General features: G+C 45.0%; 1 protein-coding gene across 1 annotated transcript in view; it reads right to left on the bottom strand.

Annotated features, from left to right (window-relative positions):
- LOC105276290 (nuclear pore complex protein Nup88) overlaps positions 1-18,055 on the bottom strand; it is a 60,604-nt gene that overhangs the window by 6,614 nt on the left and 35,935 nt on the right. Inside the window, exon 2 of the mRNA XM_026972114.1 lies at positions 8,888-9,057. Within this exon, the coding sequence (XP_026827915.1) occupies positions 8,888-9,057 (170 nt within the window). The remainder of the gene's footprint in view (positions 1-8,887; positions 9,058-18,055) is intronic.

The following is an 18,055-nucleotide window of genomic DNA, read 5'->3' as shown; positions in this document are numbered from 1 at the left end:
TCGCGGTGGCCGCGCCGAGGCCGACAAAACAAACGTCACGACGTTACGGTGTACCTTTCATTGTCCGCGAAGGGGTAGGCGGATCTCCTCGCGTTATAATAATTTAGAGCGACGCTCGAGCACACTGCGAGCGCCGAGCTCTGCGAAGCGCGGGGCCTTGATTTTAGCTTAATAGAACGCCCGGACGGTTCGGTCAGCTCGCCCGCGCGTTCTCGGTGTGTCCTCGCGAGATTGCTATTATTCTCGCGAAACAGGAATCTCAGCCTGTCGAGGACGCAAAATTATCTGCACCTCGTAAATCGGAGATTTAGGATATGAAGATAATTTAATTCCGTAGAACGTACATCGGCTCGAATAATTCTCGACGTGATCTTTGCTTGATAAATTTACAAATCTCTATCGGGATCTTATCAAGACACCGAGCGTACGCTCGTTGTTAAATATTGTCTTAAATTCCCACAAAAGATTTTTTAGATTTTAGATTTTTTTCATTCGAGGCACTTAATAGTAAAGTTAAGAGAAAATTCAGCTAATAACGGATATCAAAAAAATATTTTCCATCTCAAATGATCGCATCAAACAACATGCGTTTCTGGAATAAAATTAATTCTCTTGACATAGACCTTGAGATGCATTTCAATACTACAATTTTTACTCACTTGCGTCTTGTATTGGATAGAGTTTCGATGGCATAATCTGTTCACAATCTTTGATATGAATCTCATGTCGATCGATATACGATAACGGATAACGGTCCGTCATGTGGATTTTACATCGACGCACACCCTTTATGTAGCGATTACATATTTCGAACCCCCGCAGGGACAACGTTCAACCGCTTAATTCCACCCTGCGAGCTCGTAACGACGTAATATCGTTCAGTTACTTGGAATATTTTTATTACGTCCTCACCGAAGAGCGCGCCGCGTGAGGAAAGGGGCCGCTAAGACTAAGAAGGTTGGTCGACGGTGGGGTTGACGGGCTTTCGAGTCTGTCGGGCTATGCTCACGATATAACGAGAGCCATTATGATAAGCGGATGCATAGATTAGACATTACTCGTTAACCCGCCTGCGCGCGACGCAAACTCGAAGGACACAGCATCGCGCTATCAAAAGAGCTCAACGAGAAACTGAGGGTGATCGTGATGATCCTAATCGCGGTCTGTTGCAAAACTAATTACGTAATATCGTTCGAAGCCTATATCAGTACGATACACATCATACAGAATATCTTACATGATAATATTTAGCGTGATGTGTTGCGTTGCCTTCATTCAGTATTAACTAATGTTAATATAACGAAAGCAGGAGCTTCTCCTTATCTGATTAGCGGGATAGATTTCATTGCTGATTAATCGGCGATACGATTAAACTCGATAAAATCCGTGATCCTGGACCTCGTTGTTACCTAGAGCACACCTCATTTCGCCTCATCGGTACTCGTTTACGACAACAGCCCGCGCTACAACGGAAGTTCGCGTTCTCTCCCCAAAAGGGGACGGAAGACGCGCCCCGGCTCGTCCGAGGGCGCGGGGGCGGCCCATAAAATCGGGATGTTGCGCAAAATATAACGACCGACGTTCTCCTGGCGCTGGCTGACGCTCCCGTCGTAATTCATCCTGACTCTCGCTTGCCTTCGCTCGCCTTCCCGACGACACCTGCGTCGGCAACTAAGCCCGTTAATTCTCGACGCCGCGGCGCGCGTTGCCTCGCGCGTCTCCATCGCCCTGCCATCGGCTCCCGCCGTGGTACCCGGCTTCCCGGTTGCACTGTGCTGACACGTTCCGGTTCTCGATCTTCGCCGGTACTTAGCCACGTAGATAGCGCGCCCTGGCTCGCCCCCGATGACGAGGGTGCCGAGCCTCGTTGAGGTATTTCGTTGCAGTACGCCAACACGCATATTATATTTGGCGTATGCTAATTAGACGACATTTAATGTACGTTAGCTATAAACATGATTTGATAGAGATCAGTTAAAATTTGGAAGAGAGGATACTATAATGAGATAGAAAATATATAATATAATAAAGATTACTCCTTTGTGTCTTTGATTTATTAATTTCGTTTTAACTCGTTCTTCTTATCGAGTTAAGTTTTTATCTCCAACGATAATATAATTTTGCACTATGTAATATTAATTTAAAATAAAGATTTGGATAACTTGTACAAAAAGAACCGATACTCTAATTTCTCGCTCAAGTTGGAGAACGAACGAAGAAATCGGATCGTGGTATTGACTTTGTGTCACGTAAACGCATGTCTTTGCGCATGAAGCACGGAGCTGGAAACGGACGAGGCGGGCATAGGTGAGCGACGACGGAGAACGGGCAAACAAAGGATACCGAGCCCAGAGTGAGAGAACAGGGGTGCTCGAGCACCCCGACTGTCGCGCGGGTACCCGTGGCTAGCACGTACCGCTGTAATTAAAAGAACCGACAGATGCCTCTCTCTTTCGCCGTCAGCTTTTATTTCGTTACACGACGGCGACGGCGACGACAACGACGACGACGACGACGGTCGGAGCGCGTCTCGCGTATTTAAATTCTCTTGCGCGATGCCCGGAATCCTTTGATTAGACAAAACCACCCGCGCGAACGGTGCTGAATCAAGTTTGTGCATATAATTCAATCAAGTGTATGCATATAATTGATATCATCATATCCTACTAAATTGAAATTGTAGCTTAAAAAATGTGTGCGTGTCCACGTTCTCCTTTCTTTCAAAAAAGATTATACAAGGAAATCTTTACAAACTGGATTTATCTCGATGTCTCGCTAAAAAAGAACGAAATATAAAAATATTCATATGCAATTATCGGCACAGGATTCTAAAAGCTATACTTTTCTTCAAAGTTCGCGGTTACAGACTACTTGCTGTATTTTATCACAGAGTTGTTGCATACTTTTGAAAATCAATAACTAATTGATCGATCAATTAAAGTCAATAGTCAATTGATAAAACTGTATGGATTCGGTCCTCTTAATTAAGTATTTAATTCTCTGACAAGTAAAGATGCATCAATATTCCTCGAAAAAACGCGATTATTTCTCCGACGAGATGCGCAAAGCGACGTGGGGTAGATAAACCTTACCTCCGTTCCTATCGCGGGCAAACGTTGTCCGATTACGCGGTGTGACAACGGAGCTTTTTAATTCCGCACGACCTCCCGTAATTCAAGTCTTTCGTTAACGCTGATTCGACGAGAAATATCGGTCGGCCGGCAATAAAGTCTGAGGCCGCACCGGTCTGATAAAACGCGACACACGTAAAACGGCTTATACGCTTTTTCCTCGGCGTGCCGACATTTTTCAAAAGGCGTGGATATCATCGGGGACAATCTAAATCATCCCGCGCGCGGGTACAGCGCCGACCCTATGCTCGGCCTCCGCAAACAACCGTCCCTCTATCCCCCGGTGTTTCCCTCCCGCAATCCCTCGTTCGCCACCGAAAACAACCGTGCTGCCAGCAAGCCGGTGATTTTCGTTAGTGCTTGCTCATCGAAAAAATGTAGAAAAACGGGGGTAGATTCGAAGTGGGGGGCACATGAAGGGTGGAGTAGGTGTCGTGCGTTTGGAGACGGGATTCTCTTTCTCTCCTTCTCTCTCTCTTTCTATCTGTCCATGTAGTTGTGTGGACGTATGTGTGTGCGCACAGTACCGCGTGTGGTCGCCCGAGATTAGCCTCGGGTTTATATCGGGATTACATATGTAAAACCATTAGGTTAAATCATTTTTTAAATAAACGCGCGGTACCCTGTCCCCCACCCCGACTCCAGCGGCTTGGGGTCAGATAGGAGAGCAATCCCCGCGTGTTCGCGCATGGGGGAGGGTGAGATTCAGCCCGTGGATGAAATATTCCGTAGCACGTTCAACATATGCTCGAGAAGCTCTCTGGCCAGCGTGCGCGCGCGAGCGTACACCGTCCGATTGACCGTTTCTGCAAAGCGCCTGCGAAATTTCCGCGTTTGAAAATAAATGAGCTTGCACACGTGACAGATTAGCCCGCAAGCTTTATGGCGCCCCGTAAATCTATCTTCTTTATTATTTGTCTTTCGGTCCCCCGAAGCGATGTCAAGTGAATATCAAAGCGCGCGTACCTTTCGTTTCACCATATTATCTTCGTACCTGTTTGTATCGTGTGCGATAGCTTAAATCCAGGTTGCAACTGCATCCAGGTTGAAAGCGATCGGCACTAATCCTGATTCATAGGACAATCAAGTTTAAATAATTTTTGAGTGATTTTTCTGCATTAATGTAGATTCCAATATTAAATTTAAGTATAATTAGTTTAATGGACACCTTGTATAAATTATGCATTACAATTTAAAATGTTTTAATGTTTCTGACACAATGTCTAACCATGAAAAAGTTTTTAGCCAAGAATGCCCGATCTGACATGAGAAGTAGAGTATCTATTAGTTGGATGTAAGTCTGACTAACTGTATCCTCATATACTGACCATGAGACGCGTGTATCTGATCAGTTGCATTTATTTCTCTTTCTTTCTTTTTATTTCTACTAACATAATAATTTCTATCTTAAAATCTGTTTATTCTATTGGTTGTTTGTATTTTCATTTTGCAATTTTTCTAAAATTGCACAAATCATATTTTGATACGAGATAAATCGATTTATTATTTTTGTATAAGCGTGCGCACGTCGACGATTCAAAGTATGGTGTGAAACTGAATATTTTTTAGCCGTGGTGAAGCCGCAATCTGGCTGTTACATCGTGCAAACAGTAACTCGCGATACGATGGTTTTTAATATAAATTTTGAGGAATGTATGGTCGTGTGTGCGGAAGATATAAAATAGTCGCCGGGCTGTACACATTCACGTTCTTTCACCGCCATAAACATTACGCGTGCATCACGGCCAGACAAATATTTCTTCCACTCCGAACGAATGTGATTCCGCAGTTTTTGTTCGATCTAAAAAATATAAATTCAATTCATCGGCCAGTGCGTGTGATTTTATCATTTGCTGAACGCAAATGTTTCGTAAAGATCCAGATAATAAATTTTAGGTAACACGAAAATAAATGTGTATGTTTCATTATATTGCATACAATAATTTGCAGTCTAAGATTTCAAAATTCTGAAAAAGTAGAAAAATTAGTAAAAATAATCATTTATATCTATTTTATACATCATTTTAACATATCTTTATTAGCTAATCAGCAATAAAATATATAGCAATTTTGTTAAAATTTCATAAAAGAAGAACACCAACTTTTTACATTAAATCGCGAATAAATCTATTTATGATAGTGTCTCGCATTATCCATGAGACAGAAAATGTGTCTGCCGCGAAAATTCTCTTATAAGATCATTAGTCAGTGAATGTTTGCACCTGTAATTAGGCGTGTGCGTCCATTATCTACTTTCTGCTTCTTGCTGCGGGCGTTACGGCAACTCGCTAGTCCGCGGAGCTCAGAATCTGGGAGCTCGTAGATGAAGAGCCGACATTAGAGGTTTACGAGGCGAATACTCCGTGGGGTGGTTCGGTGAGACGCTCGCCGTTGCCGGCGAGTGGATTGGGCAAAGGTTAGCAGGAGGAGTGAGGGGACGCTTATAAGAGGTGAGAATTATTCATAAACGTAGGCTGTGACTTTTAGCGACGGAGGAAGAAAGGGGAGGGCGACGAGCAGGGAGGAAACGGCAAGAAGCGACGGCGTTGTAGATTTCTCTCACCGAGAAGCTGAAATCTACCGAATATTAAGGCAGGTAAGGGCGTGACAGGGGGGAGGCGATGGTGGTATGGCAGGGTCCTTCCCGAGCCGCATAATAAACGCATAACGGTAATCCTTAAAACAATAATTAGCCGCGCGAGCCAACCAAGAGGCGACGATCTTCCGGTGGCGCGCGGAATGGCGCCGCTTTCGCAATTCGTTGTCGAATTAATACCGAGACTCACGACGGTGTAGCACGACTAGCCCGCACCGTGGTCGCATTATGTGGTAGGAATTGTACTTACTTCCTATAGCGATTATCCGCGGCAGACTATTGCCGGCGGAGAAGTGTATGTTTGGAGGAAGAGTCGACCGTTATTGCGTTTAAGCTCAGGCAATGTCAATTATAGTAAACAGATTTTAATGTGGAAGTCAGTCAATATGTCAGAGAAAGGTATCGTGCACAATTTAAAGCTATGGCTTATATATTGCTTATATATTATATAGTGCGGTACGAATAATACAAAATTTTTCGACATGCTTTATATGTGAGCCGCAAGCTGAAGAAATTTATCGTGCAACCCCGCAAGACGAGAACTGTACTACATTTCGCGCATCTTTCTTCTTGGTAGTTCGTGCAAACGAAGTCTTCTTGATCCTTGGGGACGTTTAAAACATCTCGGGGAAGGCAAAAGAGCCCTGTGCGAAGGTGAGAGAGATCCGCCGGGAAAAGGGTACTCGGTAGTGAGGCGGAGTGAGACCAAAGGGGTGCCGCGAAGTGGTAATAGTTTTAATCCGGTGTCTTGAAGTCAGGATTTGGCGGCGCGGCAGTTAGTGGCTGCCGGTAAGTCCAAGCGAACCCACTTCGCGCTCTGATATCATAATCCGAATAATCACTATTATTGCCACCATTTGCTTAATCCGAAGCCCATCCACCCCGTTCCAACGCGGTCGCAAGCTGCGGGACCTACTATTCGGTTTCAGAACGCGCGACGAGGACGTAGCGCGTTCTATCGGAAGTTATCTTTTGCATCTTTTAATCTCTTTAATTATTTCGACTCTCCGAAACGAAGAACGAAGATCTGATCCATGTCTGTGACTCGGAAATGGATAAACGAATATCCGCGGATTGATATTGGATGTTGCAGTTTCCGGGCATCGAATCATGTCATGACTAATCAAAGCGATTTTGCATTATCACAATTAAAATCGAATGTTAAATTAAAAAGTAATGTTAGATGGAATTTAAGATAGCCAAAATAATATACAAGAAATTCAAGTCTGTTAGCACCGCTTTTGACAATGCAAATAACTTTCAAAAATTGAAAGAATATATTGCAGCCTAGTGCACTATGATATCTAATTTTTATTTTTTCCTCAATCAAAGGGATACTTGCTCTGATCACTGATCGGTGTGTATCGCACGTATTGGCTCTTCCGTTGTCGCGGAATAATAACGCGCTTCGAGCTTCAGCCCTCGGCGAGACTTAACGCCTACTGCGTTTACCGGAAGTTCCGCGTGCAATAACGCATAAACTTCATTTAGCCTTATTTAAGCCGGTTGGAAGGCGGCAGACATTAAATCCCCGAGATTCGTTCTAATGGCCGCGACTCACTTAGAAACTGCTCCGCCGCGATCTTTCACGGTGCGCGCATAATGCGCTCTCTGCGTGCATCCCTAATAAATTCGCTCGAACCTAGAGGCCGGCTGAAATCGTCTAAGTGAAACGACGAAAAAACTTTAGCACAAACTGCCGCTCTTAATTTGGTCAGTTTGTTTAGCAGCAGGTCGGTTGTTCCTCTCTACCTCGCTCCTCTTTTCTTCTCGCTCTCGTCCTCTTTCACCCCTCTCGAGGAGTAAGCGGTTCGTTCGCTTCCGGAAAAAGTTCGGAATTACGAATTAGCAGGAAGTCGAGGAAGGTACCTGCATTTATTCTGAATTCAGCTTATTATGAAATTATAATGCGGGAGGACGACTTAAAACGAGCGGCTACCCCTTTTGCGTTTATAAATCCGCCGGCGGATTAAGAGTCATCGTATTTTGCTATTAATTACCGCTTAATTCGGAGGCGAATTTTCCGCGATATCCTTTCTTACCGTCCAGGTATGTTTTATATATATTCGAGCTTTATTTTTCACTGCGTCTTTCATAACACTTCGAAAACTTATTTTACCTGAAAACATCAACACATACACACACATTTTATCTGAAAGCATTAACACACATCGAACGCTGTCTCAGGCTCATTCTCGCGTTTCTTAGCTCATTTGAATTTCAAAGAACCTCGTGCAAAATTGCGACAATAATAAGACAGCTAATGGACCGATGGAGAAAATTGTGAGCGGTGATATTACAGGGCGCGCAATATATACGAAGGTGGACATGGGAGGACAATATCCGGGAGACCGATCGACGACGATCGACTGCACCAGCGCGATTCAGCGGCGCGGACGAACGTAATCTTCAATGGTGCTCGTAATTGCGCGACGTTCTAATCGCCCGAAAGATTACGGCCGGAGGTCGGGGTGCAAACGGTTCCGGGGGGGGACGGCGATGCGACACACACCACCGGGTAATGTTACGCGAGACAGTAGTCTCGGGTGGCATGTGTCGTTGATGAGGCGGTTAGTATTCAGCGGTGCTTCCTGGCCCCCCGGAACTTTTGAAAACTAACCGAGTAAAGCCACCTTAATTCCATAAGAGGGAGGCCGAAGGGGTTTCCCGGGCGTCACCGTAACACCCTCTTAATTACAGGATATTAGGACGCCTACGGGAGACGCGCAGCGACGGCGCGGGAAGGGCGGGCAGATAGCGCGATTTATTATCCGCCGCTAATCTTATCTCCGTTTTTACGAGTCGGATTTCCATGGTACCTGCTTCTTTTCGGATTGCGGATTGGCACAGCGCCAATGATATTAATCGTTGGTACTGGGTCGATGCAATTATATCAAGCAGTTTAGATATCAATTGTTGAGGAAATTCTGATGTAATTAAAGTAATAAATATGAGTAACGTTTAAATCAGTTACATGTATCAAATGGTCTTATTATAATGTAATTATTTATATTAAGAATTTAGATCTTTTGCGGATTCAGATATTAAATTTTTTGTATAAAAATATTACTTTTATTGGAATATTGGAAATATTTTCGTGCTTTCAACAATTTCATTCTTATAAAATGACATAAAAATTTTGAAACAAATATGTACTTACGTGCAGAGAATCACTTCTTTCCCACCTTCGTAAACGGTGTCTTTGCCCCATCGTTTCGGTAGCTCCATAAGAGCAATGCCCAAGTTACCCCATAGTGCTAACTGCGTTGCTGTCTCGTTTCTCAACACATTTGCGACTTCGAATATTGGTGGGTCTGTTGGTTGAAGTGACTGGAAACAAAAAAAAGGAACAATATTGTTAATCCATCATCAGTACTCTTTGATACTTTAAATATTACAAATTATAACAATATAATAAAAGATAATAACAAATAAGACCAAATTTTATTACGTACTCGCGAATAAAGATCTCGCATCAGTTAGGAACTTTTCATTAATTAAAATTCTAAGAAGGTAAGCGAGGCGAGAAAGAAAAGCGGTACGTCGTCGCTCCCAAAACCGCTTTCGCGCGAGGTATAAATTCATTATTACACGAGCCAGTAAGCACGCCGCAGAATTCCTCACCCGATCGCGTCGTTTCCTCATTGGATTCACCCTCTTTCTTTTTTTTTCACCCCCATCTATCTACCTACTCGCGAGATATCTTCCCGTTCCACTGCCTCTTCCGTCTTCTCAACCTCCTCCTTCCCGAGACGCGCATCGTCTATCGATTAAAAAACTTTATAATACGATCCCGCTCCTCGTTTGTTTTTCAGTTTGATTTTTATCGTGCCGCCCCCGGGAAAAGGCAGGTGCACAACGTCATCCCTCTTCCTTTCGCAACCTCCCGATTCCTCTTCGACGTTCCCCTCCGGTCACCCTCCGCCGTTCCATCTCCTTGCCCCGATATTTAATTTCGAACTAAGTTCGCCAACGCGAACATCATTACGAGGCGGTATCCCTGCAGGTGGGGCATCGGCGTGTATCAAGGGGCAATTACTTTTTTTCCTACCCAGAGGCTGGTTACTCGGGTTTTTCCCGATGGGGAGAGACTTCTTCGTCTCGATATATCGGGTATCGCGTCTCTCGTTCGACGTGCAGGAGAAGCGGGAGAACGAAATGAGCTCGCGTGTCGTGAGCTTTAGAGGAAGAAAAGATATTTTAACGATATTCCAGCGAGCATCTCTCAATGCGAAAGTACATGCTAACAAAGTTTTATTCCCCCCCCCCAAAAAAAACTTGTGGTCGCAAAGAAGAATGCGAAAAATCTTTTCAATAAATTTAATTGTATTCTATATCTTAGAATAGTACAATTATGATATGGTACAATTAATATGATATAAATTTAATTTGATTCATGTAAGTATAACAAAAGTATAAAAGTATTAAACTGATTCGTGGCGATACAATCGATAGAGAATCGATAGAATTGCTGTTGCGACAATGTGTAACATATTTGCGTGGTGGTTCATCCAGGACACTCCGATAGTGGAGAAAGCGAGGGTTGGTTGAAAGCCAGGGCGATAAAGGGTGTCGGACGATGGTACACGCGGAACCGGCGGCACCCGTAGTATGAGTAGGAAAATGGAAGGGTATAAAAGGGGTGGAGGAGAGAGGGAGAGAGAGGAATAGAAGAGAGAGAGGCGCAACGCGGGATTCCCGGGTACCGATGCCGACACACCGGCGCGTGAGGCTGTAATGCGTTATTAATGAACACCAAGAATTTCATTAAAGATTGTTTGTATATCAAACTGTCCACTAAATTATGCTCTATAACCCCCGTGGCGCCTTCACGCGCCTGGAAACTATTGGCTGCCGCAATGGTACTCCCTTGCAACCCCCACGTGTCATTGACGACCTACCAGACGAACAAAAGTCGCAATTATCGCTAGAAAAAATGGATGAGATACACAGTAGAGATATCGATCGTGCTCGTCGCGATTTTTCACGATCAATTTATGATCAGGCGACTCGATCAACGTAAATCGGTCGTGATATTCGTCGTCCGTCGACAAAGTCAGTTATTTCGCAACCTTTGGGACATACATTATTAGAAAGGACGATATAGGTAGCTGGGACGTGGCGCGTGCGATGAGGAGCAAGGAGGATATGTGTACATGTGTGGAAAGGACGAGAGAGAAAGAGAAACGTAGGTGCGAGAGGGCGAACGAGTGGCGGATGAACGGAGAAGAGACAGAATAGGATAGGTGGATAGGGTAGAGTACGGGATGGTGGGTGGATGGAGGGATACAGTTAATCGTTGGGAAGCTATTAACTTCGGACTGGAATGCCCCATAGCGCCTCATTTCGTTCAATGCAAATTTACACCCGACGCCAACCATCTAGCGCGCGCTCTTCGTTCTCTTTCGGCGCGAGAACTCTAACTGGGAAACAAATGTGATGCCGTATCAGCGATAATTCTTTCCTCGTAATGTCTTCAATGACGCTTCTTTCATGAAGAAAGGGATGTAGAGTAATATTCATGAATTTAAAATAAAATCATTAAATTCATGGATTTAAAAAGTAAGAAGTAAAAATTCTATAAATATCAACCCAGTGATCCATTTTGGAAATTGTACATAATTTTTATAGATGTGTAGGAATCAAAGACACATCTAGGATGAACCTTTGGTAGGTCTTGATGAGAATCATAGGCGACGAAGAAGATTTCGCTCTTACAACTTATCCAATTTGGTTGTCTCTCGTAGACGCGATCAACCTCGTAATCGGTGACCTGGTTCACAGCTCCAAGAAACTTGGACCCTTCTGCTTTCATCGTCATCCCTATCTCCGACCTCTCCTCCCCGATCATGCCACCATGGTGTTGCCTTATTAGTTTAGAACTTAGGTTTACCGTAAAGTCGCGCGTGTCACTTATGATCAAAGTCTGTCTGCCAGACAACGATCGTCGTCAGAATTTCGCTTCTCGCCGGATTGGACCAAAGACCGAGGAGACACTTCGAGATCGCACTTGCTATCATGATCATCGATTCTCACGGGAGCTCCTTATTACACTTCCACGTATTACTCCTCGGAGAAATGTATTTGCTGCTCAGAGGCGCGTGGTACTAAATGAAACATTTATTTAAGTTGCTCGCGAGCAAACGTGGCGCGATTATTTCAACTGTTGTCCAGAAAGACGCGGCGATGATCTTCGACAATGTATTCCTTTCACATTGCAGCGTTTATTCGCTGTTTGCTCGCGGCAAACATCGGTCCAAGACAAATCCCGGACGCGGGCGTGTCGTAACCGGCCGAAATATCGCGCGCCGGGCGCGCGACTTAACGCGCGCACGGGAATTGCGCGCGTACGACGAAAAGCCCGGCCTGACAAATGGCAATGTAACGGGTGCTCAAGATACACATAGTTAACAGGACGAGATGCGGCGCGAGTTTTGACTAACGACGTCGGGCGTTCTCGCGCTATATAATTTCAAAACACACGCGGGGGCACGCGGCCGAAATGTCGTGGATAGAAGGGGCTGCTGACACGCGGACACGCGACATCGCCGTGACAGCACCTTAATATGAATAAATGCTGGACTATATCTCAGCTCGGGTTTGCTTTGCATTATTCGGCTAACGTCCTCGTTTGCCATCCTTACGCAGATGCCTTACATTATGACGACCGCTCTTCACGCGGAATGCTCGCGTACTTCTGTCGGGTCCGCAGAAATGCGTCTATTACCGAATACGAATTGATATGCATTTTCCGGGGTGTGCCATTCGAATGGCAACGCCGAGATATATGCGTTCAAAGTTGGGGAACCGGGAATGTGTATCTTCTATCGCAAGCTAGCGATAAATCACATTTTTATCAATTTATTGTTTGAAAGAATAAACAGTTGCTCGTACTTTACACGCTCAGTGTATTATAAAAGCAAAGGAGGAAAAGGTTCGAGGAGGCAAAGTAAAACGTTTAGGGAACGGGATATAAGTCGGATTTTAAGAAACCGTGACAAGTCTCGAGATGTCTATCTGACTGGTGCTTAGCGAGAGCACGGGGCAACGGCGATGTTAATGGATCTTGCTCTCGCAGGAGGAAAAAGAGAGAAACAGAGAGAGAAAGAAGAAATGGAAGGGCGAAGAAGACGGCGAAGAGACGCGCGCGCCAGGGAATGAATGTGTTCACATTATACCTTCTGTTCTTTTAATTTCTTCAAAGAACCCAACCCCGCGACACCTTGAGCATCCCGAAGCTGAAGCTTGCAACCTCCACCTCTCACCCTCGCTTCCGGATTAATAAGGCGTCGACAATGTGACGTCTTTTTTTTTCCCTCACCCCCGAACGGGACGGCAGACAGCTACCCAAAGTGAATGAAGGCTCTCGGTAAGAGGAAAAGCAACAGGGAGGGTACTCTCTTACCGGTACTTAGCGGCGGGATGAGCCGAGCTGCCGTTAATAAATGTGTCTCTAACAGTGGAAGAAAGAGAAAGAAGAGAGGGAGGAGAGAAACAACAGTGCGGAACACGGCACTCTCTCGTTAGGTCCTGCCGACAACTACCCCCGGGAATACGTCTTAACGAGGAGAAAACTTTTAAATGCGCGAAGGCATCGTCATTCGTCGACGTCGAAAACCGTCTCGCCTCGTTGTCTCTTTGTTGCCGTGTCAGCTTCAGCGAGCATGGGATCAATCGACGAGTTTATTAATCGAGTACCATGAGTTATGTCCCAGAAAGCAACCGCAGATGAGATATTAGAACGCGTTAAGATCTTGCGTTTCTAAAGAATTATAATATTATTTTATGTAATATATAAAATCATTTTGCACGAATTTGTATTTCTGAATGTAACCGAAAGCTGACATGTGGATTTATAATCTTTCACTTATAACAGTGACATAACTTGGTCTCGTAAGCGTAAGAAATAAATGATTTTTCATACTGCATCGTAGTAATCTACTGTCGCGTCAAATAAATGGATCACTTCTTTCTACTTGGCCGAGACCCATCGATCGTGGAACATCAATTACCGCGTTTTATCGCGTGCGGACAATTTCGGCCCTACGACGGGACGTTGATAAAGGTCAGTTGATTTTCGGAGCCGCGGCTCGGGAATAACGCTTCGCTACCGCTGGCAGGACAGCCACGGTTAATGAATCGATGTAATCAGGGGGCCAGCGGGGTCAAGCGACGAATGACAATCGAGTTTTGTATTAATGCCCGACTGCGCCGCACCCACAGCAGACAGCCATCAGGCTGATCGCTCGTTTAATCAAGCGAGCCGCTAACGCGATTAACTTATTGCGTACATGCTCTCGCCGCTGCGTACACACGTGAGACACACGTGAATCAGCGATACGCGCGAGCGTATTGTAATTGCGTTCCGCTTCCGTTTTCACCTCGCCCACGTGCGCTTCCGGCAGCCTCTTGCGAAAGAATTTGCCGATATCACTGGGCACGTCCACCCTTGTCTCGCTTGCGATCACGCTTTCTTGTCATCCTTTTGAAATGTTATCTCTTGCATACGTTGGCTGACTCGATTACAATCGAAACTCCTCATGTCGTTCCCTTCTCTGTTTAAATTGGTAATTTTGACCGGAATGGTTGATGTTATGTTTCGCGCAAACAATTTGGAGAGTAACGCAAAGCTTGCAAATCGCTATGCAAGAATATTAAGAGAACTATGAATTTTCCTTTCGTGCTTATAGAACTATCTTGTCCACATGACTTGTTTCTGTGTATTCGGTGAATGTAATTTCTATGTAGAGAAAGCCGCGAACTCTCCTTGTGTATTACCAGCGAAGTAAAATTCCTTTCGACATCGCTGCGCTGTCCGGTCATCTCACGGCGCCTCTGCGGTTGATATACCCATATTTTCTGAAGTGGAGATATGCATACTTTATGTACGCCCTCCAGCCGGGCATCCAAGAACCGAGGCGCCAATGTCCGCATGCATGACCACGACATGCACATAAACGCGAATGCCTGGCGAGTAGTCGCGAACTCGACAGTCAGCCAAACATTTGATTACAATGAAAATTTGGAAAATATCGATTGTTTTCTATAGTATATGATAAATAATTAATCATATAAATGTGAAGAGATTAAATCATTTTAAAAATAATTAGACGTTAATAATTCTGAGAAATTCTATCATTCCCTGCAGCCTTCATTTATGATGTCTATTATGTAAAGCATTTTTATCATACTTATTATATATATAAATATGTAAATATTTATTTTTTTTTAAGTACAGATTATATATATAACAGTTCCACGATATTTTATGTAAAATATATGAAAATACACATGCTTAAATAGAGATAATGGTAATCACGGTAATGGCCGTGGACTAATATCTCATTAACAATAAATCTTATAATTAAGTTCCCCATACTTTATTTTACATACGGATGCGAGTACAAATCTACTTAATCATTCCGAGGAACGAGAAAGGAACCAACCGCAGCAACCAGGACGCAGCGTTACTTTTTTTTATGTCTTACTCCGCGACACAGGTCCGGCTCATTTCCGGAAGTGGACGCGCTCGCTCATTTTATACTTTGGCCACGAGGCGCCAATGTCCGCACGCATGACCGCCGGCACGCACATAAACGCGAACGTCCGGTGAATAGTCCGCAAACTTCGTACAATGTAAGGATCAGTAGGTGGGCGCGCGGAAGGTTTACCGCTTGGACCCTTCGTACAGGGTGGGAAAAGCGAACGCACGCAGGAAGAAACGGCGGGGCAAGAGAACTGCGACCGGGGAGGCAGCGGAAAGTGACGGGCTACATGCTGGGGACGATATAGAATTTTAATATAGTGGTTTACGAGCGCGATTGTCCGCCATTTTACGGGCGGTATAGGGCCGCCATTTGAATTCTTAGATCTGCATACTTTGCGGAATTGCGTGGCCTGGCTGGCACGACGATGGGCAAGCATCGCGGTGCTCACGAAGCCACCCAGTGTGTGCGAGAGACCCCGCGGAAGTGTGTACGCGTATACGGGGTGTCATGGGAGTTGTGCGTCTCCCTGTGGTCACAGTAAAACATGATCGCGTTACTTATCGTATTATGAAAACTTTGTATTTTGATTTTTGATTAACGCCAACACAAAACTTCCGAGTTCTGAAAATAGAATTTGCAAAGCTTAAGCCGCGAAAGATTTCAATTTTGGAGAATCAATTTAGTGACTTATAATTAAAAAAAATACAAATGTTTCAAAGCTGGTATCATCATTCTTGTTGTTTGAATTTACCATATCTACAATCGAGGAAAATGAGTAATTTTCGTGGCACCCCGTATATAACCATCGTCACACCACGCGAGCGTTCAAACATCTCCGTTGTCTCTCTATATTACGACTTAATAAAATAATAACGTAAAGCCTTGAGGCACAGTGGCACGTTTCGCATGTGCGTGCATGCGAATGGGATTGACGCCGGGCAATTGCGTGCGTGAAGTCGCCGGTGGGGTGCAAAGGAGAAATTCATATCAGCTACCGCGATGACCGACCGCTCCATTTGATTATCATAGAATTCGAGTTTCTTCGATCCTATGGTGGATTATTAATTCTTCTTTTATTCGTTATTAGGTTAATCAGAATGAATGACGCGAGGGCATTTTATTATTGTGGATTCTTTGCGTTAAGAAAAGGGAGGCGAGAGACCGAAATGCATTCAAATGACATCTATTGTTCATCCAAATTAAAATGCACTTGGTCGCCTATGAAAACCATGATCATCCTCCGCGAGGAAGTTATCCTTCGGAGGATTAACGTTCGGTCTCTTTCCGCTCCTGTGATTCGAAATTAATGGTTCGGGGATCGAGGGGTCTCATTTGGCGTACCTTAATCAGGCAAGGAGCCCTTTAGGTGTCCGTAATCGTCCGAATGCGCATCTCTGTGCGGCTACGGCTACGACGACGACGGAAGAGAAGATAGAAAGCGCAAGAGAAGGAAAGAGCGAGAGCTAGCGAGCGTGAGAAAGAGAGAGAGAGAGAGAGAGAGAGAGAGGGGGGGTGAGAAAGAGGAGGCTGGTACTCTCGCTCTCGCGATATAAGCCGTATCAGTTATAATTTATAATGTTATGGCGATTTTATGTATATCTTGCCTCGGCCTCGGCTTCCCCCGCGCCGAGAAGTATTATTTAAATTAAACGGGGCTAAACTAAGCGAACCGGGGGGCCCATCGAAGTGGCGGAGAGGTGCCGCGCGGCGGTATGCAAATTATTATCGCGGGGCGATAATTTAAATGCATATTTCGCCTCCTATATCATTTTATTATTGCCAGCCAAGTTAAGTCGGTCCGTGGGCTAACGTTTACGAGGATGGTGTACTCCACCCCCGTGGAGCTGGGGTGCTGGTGGTAGTAACCTCCACCACCGCCACCACCGTCGCTCGCCCACGTGGATTCCGTATTAGAAACGCTATCGAAGCGTTTTCCCTGTATAATCCGCATTGTTCACCGCCTCCAGCGGCATAATATCCTGTCGGGTAATGGCCAGCGGGCGGGATTAATACCCAAGGACTAATTGTGTACCACAGGAAGCGCTGGCTCATCCAGCCAGCCCCGTCTTCGAGACGATCCTTAGCGCTGCTGTGTCACTTCGCGCTCAATGAGTCACCTCGGCTAATGATATCCGACGAGTAAACTCCGCGAGTAACATATGGCACCGACGTCTTTTTAACGCGTCCGCCGATCTTGAATGTCCGCGGGCACGATGCAGTCGGCGAGGATCATTTGTTACACTGAAACGTTCCGCAAATAGTTTTGCCGAGACACGTTCATCACGTTGTCACGATATGAATTTTGATTAATCCTCAATTAATATCTCTTCGGCAAATTCCACTCGGAGAGCTGGAAGAACGAACGTACACTTGCTCGAGTTATATATAGAACTATTTAGAATCTCGGAGATTAATTTCTTAGGGAATGTTGACCATGCATAAAATTTCGGTTTAACAATACTAAAAACGACTGTTTAGTTTGGGACTAGATTAGTTTCGCTGGCGATGCATTTTGAGCACGTATGCGCCATCCAAAGAAAATGCGCTCTCGCCGTGCTCGTCCGCGCGTTACGTATTCTCAGGATGAATTTGCGAGGTCCACGGTCCACGGACCTACATCTCCATCCTACTCCACCTCCTAGCGACGCCCTTTAATCCAGATTTACATTTCACGGGACAACAATGGCAAGTAGATCCCGCAAAAGATTGCCGCGTGCGTTACATTCGAAGTTTTAAGGATCTCCGAGTGGAAACCACCCCTCACCGCCGTCACTACTACCATCAAAGATTGCGGGACACCGACCACGTCCGTTCTACCGCCCGCCCGCGGACGCACATAC

This window comes from Ooceraea biroi, chromosome 9 (assembly GCF_003672135.1).
Source record: "Ooceraea biroi isolate clonal line C1 chromosome 9, Obir_v5.4, whole genome shotgun sequence".
NCBI classification, from domain to species: Eukaryota; Metazoa; Arthropoda; class Insecta; order Hymenoptera; family Formicidae; genus Ooceraea; species Ooceraea biroi.
Note: the sequence above shows the minus strand (reverse complement) of the source record. Positions and strands in the feature narration are given on the sequence as shown.